The sequence below is a fragment of the Meleagris gallopavo genome, chromosome 1 (assembly GCF_905368555.1).
Source record: "Meleagris gallopavo chromosome 1, MGAL_WU_HG_1.1, whole genome shotgun sequence".
Classification (NCBI taxonomy): Eukaryota; Metazoa; Chordata; class Aves; order Galliformes; family Phasianidae; genus Meleagris; species Meleagris gallopavo.
The window spans coordinates 106,169,290-106,179,362 of record NC_139404.1 but is presented as its reverse complement, the minus strand read 5'-3'; the positions used below and the strand labels follow the sequence as shown (position 1 = coordinate 106,179,362).

Below are 10,073 nucleotides of genomic sequence, written 5' to 3'. Positions count from 1 at the left end.
CAGTGTTATTGCTGACATTGTGCCAAAAAGTGCACTGACCGTCACATTTTGGTATCTAGAATGTTATCTCAGTATAGAGAAGTACTGTTTTGTTTTGTTGTTTTTTTTTTTCCTTAAAACTTCCGTATGAAGTCCAAGAATAAGCTAGTTTATGTCACTTGCCTCAGGAGTTTCCTTTATTTAGAGTATAATTCTTTAATATAATGTTAGAATTGAATAAGTTCAAGATGTTTATTTGATTCCTTTAAGTTAGTACATGAAATAGGAACACGGTTGTGTTCAGTGAGGAGACCTGGCTCTTCAGAGCGGCTTTGTGTATCGCACCTCTTAAGAGCACCTTTGTTAAAGAGAATAAGTGGTTATTTCTGTTACCCCTACATTGATTGAATTGTTCAGCAGCTGCTTACGGTCACTGTTCTGTGAAATATAACTCCCAGTAGTGGGGTGCAATCTGTTACGAGGACTCCTCCTTTTTTAATTTATTTTTTATTAAACAGTTAAATCTCAGTTTGGTAGGTTTGTATATCTAATTCAGAGTCAAAAAGATGTTTTTCTTTCTCGCCGTTCAGCTGCCCTCTTGTGTCACGCTGTGCTCACACACCATAGGTTTGTGATGGCCCCAAAGGGTGGGAGCAGCTTCTGGCCTCGGCTTTCCCATACCTGGGAGGGAACTGCCAGTTAAAGGAGCAGAACGCCTTATTTTATAGGCAAAGCAAATGCTGCTGTGTATCTCCTTGTTTTATAGACAGACAGGAGAGGTGATTAAAGCGTTTTTGTTCCGTTTCTTTTTACTTTCACCCCTCTGAGAATGTATTTATTTTACTTTTCACTAACTGAACGCGTTTTCTGTTGGAACAGCAATTCCTTCTGCCTCCTATTGACTTGGCCTGGCTCTATTCAGAGCAGACGGGGCGGTAAGGGAGGGCTAGGACCGCACGCTTGGGGTTGGGGCTGCCGGTCCTCCCGCGGAGCCCGCTCTCTACGGTCGGCGCGGCTAGAGCGTCGAAGCGCTGAGAGAAACTCTATGGTACCGGCGCAGCGGAGCGGCTCGGCGCGCGTGCGCGGTGCCCGCCCGCGGGGGGGGGGGGGGGGGGGAAGGAAAGCGGGAGGCGGTGACGGCGAGGTGATGGCGACGTTCTTCGGGGAGGTTGTGATCGCTCCTTCCCGGGCCGGTGTGGACGATGAGGAGGAGACCGAGGAGACGGTCGAGGATCGGGAGATCCGCAGGGAGCTGCAGGAGAAAAGGTAGCGTTGTGGGGTGCGAGCGCTTCGCAGCGCCGTGCTTCCCGGAGGGGGGTTGAGAGCCCGGCCTCTCTCGGCAGGGAGATCGCCGCGTTCTGGACGCCGGGAGCCGCGGGGAGCCCTGCCGAGGAACCCCTGCCGTGCTCCAGGTTCGTCGTCGCCGTAGGACACAACGCTGTCGGTAGGTGGGAAACGAGCGCGTGGGGCTGGAATGGCCAAAGCACGGTCCTTGTGCCAGCAGCATGTTGGGTTGGGTCGCGGTGCAGTGATAGGAAGGGGGAATGCGGAACGTGCTATGTCTGGGGGTTTAACTGGGACCGTGCCCCTCGTCCTTCATCCTGCTCGTGCGTGGTGCTCTTATCTGGATTGTTGGTTAATTTGCGAAAGCTGCTTTTTGATAATGGCATGAAGCTCAGTGCCGTGCTTACAAGTAGGACTGTGCATTCATAAAGCTGCGCCTAAGTCATCTGGCACTTCTGCATGGAGTTCAGAATGTCTGGGAGGTAGCTGACTTATCCCTGCTGTGCCCAGATCACCTTGTGCTATTGAATCAGATATGTGGGTTATGCTTGTTAATATTACTAGTGTTACTTCACTCGTCCTTTTTCTTTCTAAAGTTCTGGGATGTGAATTATCTCTTTCTGTCTGAGTATGGGAAGCTTCTCTGAAACTTAACTGTTCTGATTTTGGAAATTTTCCATGTCCTATTCATCCCCCTTTCCGTTTAGTTTAACGTTCTTGGCAAAATATGGATTACATACAGAAATTTCTGACTTTGAGTCCTCCTCAACTTTTTTTAATTACTAATGAGCAAGGATTTTATTTTATTTTATTTTATTTTGGGTACAACTTTCTTGTTCGGTCCCATTCTTACATTTTGGTCCTATACTTGTTTGTAATGCTCTGAGATGATTACACATTGAAATCTTGAGACAGCCTTTCCCCTTCTCACACATGCATACAGTGGCCTTGAGCTTCTGAACAGTTCTTTCCCTTTGGATATGGAGGCATCTTAAGTCTTTTCTACATCTAGATCATCTTTATCCTAGTTAACTTCCTTAACTTTTTTATTTTACTTTCTTGAGGGTTTTCCTTTAAAAGTAGTTAAATATGCATTTTAGGTCTGCTCTTTCATAGGAACTACTTTGATTTATAGTAATTTGATTCAGCAGCTCTTTTGCCACTAAGTCTTGCATGCTCATGTGTCTGCTTCCTGGAGCCAAAGTTACAGTTCTGCCTTGCTGACTTCATTACTATTATTTTTTCCTGAGAAATCTGTTGAATCTCATATGTCAAGAGCTATTAGAGACATAATATTTAGTAGCACTTGTTCTTAGTATGTTCTGAAGGAATCCAAGTTGGCTATAGTGATATAATTCTTAATATGTATTGTTAATGATAGAAATCTCTACCTGTGTATAGAACAGTTCTTTATGTCTTGATTCAGGAAGATTACTCACAATCTTTGCTGGACATGGTTGATAAATGTATATCAATGAAAATGTTTTTACTGTACCTTTTTAATTTGCAGATATTGAAATATTTCACTCCAACTATTTATTTATAGAACAGAGATTTTATTCTTTGTAAATTAACGTCAGCATTCTTTGCAGCTTTTCTGTCTTCTTTTATTCTGGATTCCTTATGTTGGAAAGTAATTGGAGCTGTGAAACTGTGGAATGAGTGGTGCCAAACAACCGATGCAACAAGTGTCCTCCCAACAGATTCTTTCTGCTTGTTCTATCAATTAATATCAGATCCAACAGTAAGTGACTTATGCATGAATTTCTCTGTATTTTAGAGTTTTGAAAAAGGGAGCAAGCTCCTTTCATCCCCACCTTGCTCAGGACAAACAGAGGATAAAACATTACAGCTGCAGTATTTTGGATTATTCTCAAAAGAAAATGTGAAGGGTCATTATAGTCACTAAAACCACTTCAAGTTCTGGCTTGTGGAGTTTAAAGCAAAGATGGAATTACAGAATAGAATGGCTTGGGTTGGAAGGGACCTCAAGAATCATGAACCTCCAACCCCCCTGCCACATGCAGGGCCAACAACCTCCCCATCTAATACTAGACCAGGCTGCCTAGGGCCCCATCCAACCTGGCCTTGAGCACCTCCAGGGATGGGGCATCCATAGCCTCTCTGGGCAGCCTGTGCCAGCACCTCACCACTCTCTGAGTAAAGAACTTCCCCCTGACATCTAACCTAAATCTTCCCTCCCTCAACTTAAAACTATTTCCCATTGTCCTGCTGTTATCTACCCTTTTGAAGAGTTGATTACCCTCCTGTTTATAGGCTCCCTTTAGTACTGAAAGGCTGCAGCGAGGTCACCCCTACATGGTGGAATGTTTCATATGAGGCTATGAATGAAAAACTCGTGCTGAAATAGAGATGAAGAATCCCAGGAGTATCAAGTTGTTGACTGCAGTCATACCACCTTTACATGTGATTGTAAGCTGCTGTTGTGTCCTATAAACCATTTAAACAACCTTTTTTTTTTTTTTTTTTTTCCTTTGTCAGGTTTTGTTGTGCCAATGTAGTTGCTATGTTGCTGAAGATCAGCAGTTCCAGTGGCTTGAAAAGGTATAACTGCAAGACAACATATTGAACAATGAAATCTTAGGACCTTCAAGTTAGTGCATCTGCCTCTTCTCTCTACTCTTCTTTACTCGACAGTACTGTAAATAACTTTTTTTTGCAGTGACTTTAAGTACTTAACAAAGTTAGGATTACTGAGTTCTGTGAGATTCTTTTCTAGATGTTGCCAGTTATGTTTACCATAACTCACTGTGCAGTTACTTTTTTGGAGAGTTTCAGTTTTGTTCCTGTCCTGTTTTACAAACTTTTTCCTGTCCATCTTAACTTTTCAGTGACTTGTTTCAATTGGTATTTCAGCTCTGGGAGAATCCTTCTGTAATAAAGTTATAATTTAATTTGTACAGCTGCCAGATAAAACATTGTGAAATTCAGGATAGGTGATGTCTTCACAAATGGGTGTGATCTGTTTCTTTCACAAGGTGGAAGTCTAAAAGAAGCTGCTTCCAAAGTATTATCTGTCCCGTTTGTTCATATACTCAGATTGCTATATGGGCAGCCCTATCATGATTCAAGGATGCAAGTACTATTAGTCATTCAGATTCTCACCCCTCCCCAAATAATATCCTTTTGATTTTAATAAAGTGAATCCGGGGGAATTTTCAGGCTGTTGATTTTGGATGTGGATCCCAGTCCCATCCTAGCCTCAAGGGAGGCGTGGTTTATTTGGTTGTTGTGGTTTAATCCTGTGGGCAGCTCAGCACCCAGACTGCTCGTGCCCCCTGCTCTCGGTGAGATGGGGGGAAGAGAACTGGGGGCAAAAAAGGAGAACTTACAGGTAGAGATAAAAACAAAATACAAAACTGTTTACTAAAACAAAAAAGAGAGAAATAATAGTAACGATGGTGATTATATATAGTATATGTGAGTGTACACACACAGAACAAGTGGAGCACAAAGCAATTGCTCACTACTGCTGACTGATGCCCAGCCAGTCCCCGAGCAGCTTTGTCTCACCTGCCAGCTGGCCAAGCCAGGACATAGGGAGGATTACTTGGGTGCAGGGGAGAACTGTACAAGAGAACCACAACAGCTGTGGGAAGACAAAGGAGATAAAAATCTGGGGTAACTTTGTTGAGTGATACAGGGATTTGAGACCCACATTTGTGGAAAACTGGTTTTCTTGTCATTCCATGGCTGGTTGATAAGTTTATTTGACCTGGTGAGGCATTAGTGGTTGACTTGAAATTTTAGAAACCTTGGAATCTTAAACATTGTGGTTTTTCTGTATTCCACGCTTTCTTGCACTTCATTTAAATTGGGAAAAGAAAGATTCTTGTGGTTTGCACTGTCTTTTCCATTTCTGTTTTTCCAGCTGCTTGTGTATGTATTATTTCAAATGTGAGTGGTTTTGAACAGTAGAAGTGTACAGTTTTATCCAAGTCAGTGTTATTGAGTATTTAGAATTTACAGCTAAGTTATGCTTTTGCTTTTAGCTTGAGTTACGAGTCTGTTCTGTATACTTTGTAAATCATCACTAACTGGAAATCTTCACTCTCCACGAGCCAGATTTTTTCATTTGTGCCCTCAGTAAGTGATCACTGACAAAATAAAGATGTGAACTTTTGCAGAACTTTTCTTGATACAGCGTTCCCAGGCAGAGTAAACAGTTGTCATTTTACCTGGCAGGCAGATAAACACCACACTGCCATTAGCTCATCCCTACCCTGCTGTGGGATGAGGGAGAAAATTGAAAAGCACACGGATCTGTGGGTAAGAGATAAAAGACAATTTAATACGAAGGGGACTGAGAAGAGGAAAGAAGAGAGTAAAACTGTAGCAATAAAGCCAGTCAAAACAAGTGGTGCACAATGCAGTGTAATTTATCACCACCAGCCAGTACTAGAGCAGTGGAGTCCCTCTGGCCAGCTCCCCCAGTTTTGTTGTTCAGCATGATGCCACGTGTTATGGGACATCCACATGGGCCAGAGTCAGCTGTCCTGGTTCTGCCCCTTCCCAGCTCCCTGTGCACCCTCAGCTCCTTGCTGGCCAGGTGGCGTGAGGAGCAGAAATGTCCTTGGCTCTGTGTAGGCACTGCTCAGCAACAGCTTGTTACTTAAGTGTGCTATCAACATTATTCTCATCTTAAATCCAATCACAGCACCATATCAGCTGCTAGAAGAAAATTAACTCTATCCCAAACAAAACTAGGACAGTAAACATCCCATTAATTGAAAAATAAGTGCTTCTGAAAAGTTACATCAGTTTTATATTACAGTGGTAGCACACTGATGGGAGGGAGTCATCAGGTCCACTTCTGTGATTTGTGCTATGTACAGAAACAGGCAAGTTTCTGTAATGTTTACCAAATGCCCTATTTCCTTTCTGATCGCAAAACTGGAGAGGAGAGTTGAGAGGGAAAGTGCACGTTTCTCATGCTTCTCCTCATTTTGACATAGATTCTTTCAAAACAGTGAAGGGCTGTGCAGTATGTTTTGAGATGGCGTGCAGCAGATCCAAATACATGTTTTGCGTGATGTTGTTTTAGGCTTATTTGAATTTGAGGGAAGCTGCAGAAAAAATATTTTCTCAATTCTCTGTTCAACTTGAGCATAATTAAATAAAATCTGAGTATTTGAAAATGAGTCGTCATAAATTTAAGAACGACATAAATCAGAAACAGCATCTGGGGAGCACAATTTCAATTTGTAATGTCTCAAAACCTGTCAAGCTACCTTACTGTTATAAGCAGCCTGGTTTTTATGTGGAGTTTTTTTTTCTTCTGCTGTCACCCTTAGTAAAAATAGTAAGCCTTAATATATTTGCAGGTGAAAGGATAGTGCTGAAAATCTGAAGCTTCTCAAGAAGACTAGTAGACTTGGTAAATATGTTAGCTCTTTGTTCTCTTCATTTTTTAACTTCTGTCATGAAAGGAACCCACATGAAATTTCCATTCAAGGGATTGTGAATCAAATTTTAGTTAGTCTTCCAAGCAGACTGCTCTTTGCTGCCTGGATTGAAATTCATGTCTGTGTTTTTAACATCGTTAATGTGAGAAGATAAACTTTGCCGATAAATGAACATTTTTCTTTCAGGTTTTTGGCCACATAAGAAAGGAAGGTTTACAAGTAACCATTCTTTCAACATGTCCTGTAGCTGAGTATAAAACTCAGGAATCCACTTTGACACTTCCGTCTCCATTTCTGAAAGCCTTAAAGACAAAAGAATTCAAAGAGGAGGTCTGCTGTCCACTGCTGGAGCAACCAAACATTGTGCGAGATCTTCCTGCTGCTGGTATTTCTCAATCTCACAGTGGCAATATAAAATTTGCTTTGAAGAAAATCCGTTTGTAATTCTAATGTTTTACTTGGTGATATGAATTGTCTACCAGATTGGCTTTTTGGAAATTAATTCCTAACAATTCACCATCTTACATGTTGCCTTGTAAAATACGAACACGTCCAGTTTGAGGTTTATAAGCCCTTTCTGCTTGTTAGAGGGAAATAGGTTTCGTGATGCTACTGATTGGCCTCATGTAACGGTTAAATTTGGTTTTATTGTGTGCTGTAATGAAACCTCTGTAAGGCTTTTCTTTATGGAGTACCCAATTAATGTTAGCATCCATGAGGAAAACTTCATCTGGGAAGAGATAAAAGTTGGATGATTCTTCTAAAAAATCTGTTTGTAGTTTGCATTTTTGTTTTATTCCAACAAAAAACTTACATTGCCTTTGTTTATTAACTAAACATTTCTCTTGAAGATATTTAGCAGCAAAAAAGATGGAACTGTGCATTACTGCTTTTTGATAGTTTATTTTTTCATGTGCCTGTTCGCTGCTGAACGTAACACGCATTTTTTTTTCATTTGTATTTAGTTCTGAGTTACTGTCAAGTATGGCAGATTCCTGCAGTATTGTACCAGTGCTACACTGATATCATCAAACTGGACACGGTTACAATTGAGGCATTCAAACCTCTGCTTTCTTCTAAGTCCCTGAAGAATTTAGTCAAGGTAAAATTTTATATTTAAAAAATTAATGAGAGATTTGGTCTGTCTTTCCATTTCTTGCATTTAGCTGGTGATATGACCTACCAAACCTGTAAAGCCTGACTGATTTATGCCATATCTGAAAGCTTCTTAAATCTTGGACCTACTAACTCAGTTATAAAGATGATTCCATTATTTTGCACTAACCAAGCAAATCAAGGTATTCTGGGATGCCAAAGTGAATGTTTTTCTGCTCTCTGAAATACTTCAGTCAAAGTATAGTTAGTTCACATTGCACAACACCCTCCTCAGTTTTGCCAGTTGGACTTCCATTTCAGTGATGGAAGACATTTGTGTGCGTTAAAGCACTTACTTCAGCTTGAAGTGTGGACATTACCAGTTAGCATTCATTTATAGTGTAAATGTAAGTGCAAATGACTAACCCCTAAATGTTTAAACTTAAAACAGGTTTACACTGGAACAGGTTGTCCAAGGAGGCTGTGGATGCCCCATCCCTGGAGGCATTCAAGGCCAGGCTGGATGTGGCTCTGGGCAGCCTGGTCTGGTGGTTGGTGACTCTGCACATAGCAGGGGGGTTGAAACTGGGTGATCACTGTGGTCCTTTTCAACCCAGGCCAGTCTATGATAATGTACTCATTTACATTTATGGAAGGAAAAAACAATGAGAATGCAGGCAAATTGATAAACCCCATTGCATTGTTAAACTGCAGGTTCCTTAGTTGCCTTTGAGAGTTTTCTATATACTTTCATTAAGATGATGTGATATTTGTTTACAGTTAACATGTTTACCAGACAGATATTCATAACATTGAAAATGGAAATGGGTGATAGTGAGGCTTGGTGGGCTTTGGTTTGTTTTTATTTTCTTAAGAGCAATGTAGCTAATGCTGATCATCATTTCCTTTTCCTAGGATGTATCTGAAAGCACAAAGATTTTGAAGAAGTTGCTGACAACTGGTGAAACTCACAATAATATCTATATCTAAAGAGGATACTTGCAACACGGATGACACTTGATTTAAACTCCAGTTTCTTCCAGAGAGGGCGCTTTGAAATTGTGGAATTGTTCAAAAGTAGAATAAATTCTACTTGATTTTTACTTTTGAATTCATTTTGGTTGCTTTCTAGTTCATCACAATAAACACACATTTTTTTCTGTAGGGATGGAAGACTTTCTCCAGGAACAGCTTTGTGAGGAAAGATATCTTAGATATGAAAAGCAATTTCTTCTCTTCTTCTTGAAGGAATTGTCATATCTAAATTGACTCCTCATATATACAAAAAAGTAAATATGGTCAATGTATTCTTGTCTGTTTTCTACTTCAGTTTATATTACCTAACCTAAAGATTTCTGAGGTATCTTTCTATGTATATATATGTATGTACATGTGTATATACATATTTTTTAATAGTGATACCTTTTAAGGAATTGCTAGTGAAAAATAAGCTTGCTTTACAAAGAGGCAGGAACACAGGTCTTGTTTGAGCTCATAGGAGAGCTGTGAATTGGATTCACTGAGTAAAGGATCACAGCAGTTCAGAATGGCACTGCCTGCAGATCAGGCAGGAAGAGGTACGTGCCCACATTCAGTTCCCATTTGCAGTACCTCATCAAGTGTTTCTTTGCAGCTTCAGTCATGGAGTTATTGAAGTGCAGGAGCTGGCTTTCTGTCAGATTTTGGACAGAGGCAGGAACCATTATGGCAGTAGGCTTGCAAGGTGCTTCAGCGGGATTTATCAGGACAAACCTCAACACTTCTATTACACAGTCTTTTATGCTGAATGCACAGTTTTTGGAGGAAAGTAGGCATTCAAATTCTAAAGTACTTGAAAAAATTCTGAAACTTACTGACAATTTTGCAGTGTATTTTAAATACTCATTAGAGTTGGCAGTTCTGACTTGAACTAGACTGCATATACACGTTTTACTTAAGAATATGGAGACTAAGAACGTATGCCTTGCTGGTGTTGTTGGTGAACAGAGATCTTTAAATTGCACACAGCTTATCCTTTGGTGCAAAAAAGAATATAGCAGTTTTGGAGTTCTCTGCTTTCTTTGACTTACACTGGATGTTCAGTGAAACTTTCTGAACAGCATATATTCCTATTGTGGATCTGCCATCCCTTCTGGTTGGAAAATTGTTGACTGAGTCAGTGTCCACTGAAGCAAGTAATTCCAGGCTTCAGCAAGCCCACTATAACTTCTGTTTGAGTTTTTATTTGATGTTTTAAACTGCACACTGTATTGTGGTTGCCTCTGTAGTAGGACATTCTTGATGTGGGTT

The 10,073-nt window shown here is 40.6% G+C and overlaps 1 protein-coding gene across 2 annotated transcripts; it reads left to right on the top strand.

Moving 5' to 3' along the window:
* The first annotated feature begins 1,066 nt into the window (after positions 1-1,066).
* On the top strand, positions 1,067-8,887 carry PSMG1 (proteasome assembly chaperone 1). Of its 2 annotated transcripts, XM_010723624.4 has the most exons (7): positions 1,069-1,245; positions 1,323-1,423; positions 2,856-3,007; positions 3,766-3,828; positions 6,876-7,074; positions 7,655-7,791; positions 8,700-8,887. In XM_010723624.4, exons 1-7 carry the CDS (start codon positions 1,127-1,129, stop codon positions 8,772-8,774), a joined length of 846 nt encoding a protein of 281 aa, XP_010721926.1. In that variant the 5' UTR covers positions 1,069-1,126; the 3' UTR covers positions 8,775-8,887. The 2 variants fall into 2 exon arrangements, with proteins under 2 accessions (XP_010721932.1, XP_010721926.1); XM_010723630.4 differs by lacking the exon at positions 1,323-1,423 and having other exon boundaries at positions 1,067-1,245.
* The last annotated feature ends 1,186 nt before the right edge of the window (positions 8,888-10,073 follow it).

Coding starts and splice junctions, on each gene's coding strand:
- PSMG1 (XM_010723624.4), top strand. CDS start 1,127: ATGGCGACGTTCTTCGGGGAGGTTGTGATCGCTCCTTCCCGGGCCGGT. Junction 7,075..7,654: donor GCGAGATCTTCCTGCTGCTG/GTATTTCTCAAT, acceptor ATTTGTATTTAG/TTCTGAGTTACTGTCAAGTA. Junction 7,792..8,699: donor CCCTGAAGAATTTAGTCAAG/GTAAAATTTTAT, acceptor TCCTTTTCCTAG/GATGTATCTGAAAGCACAAA.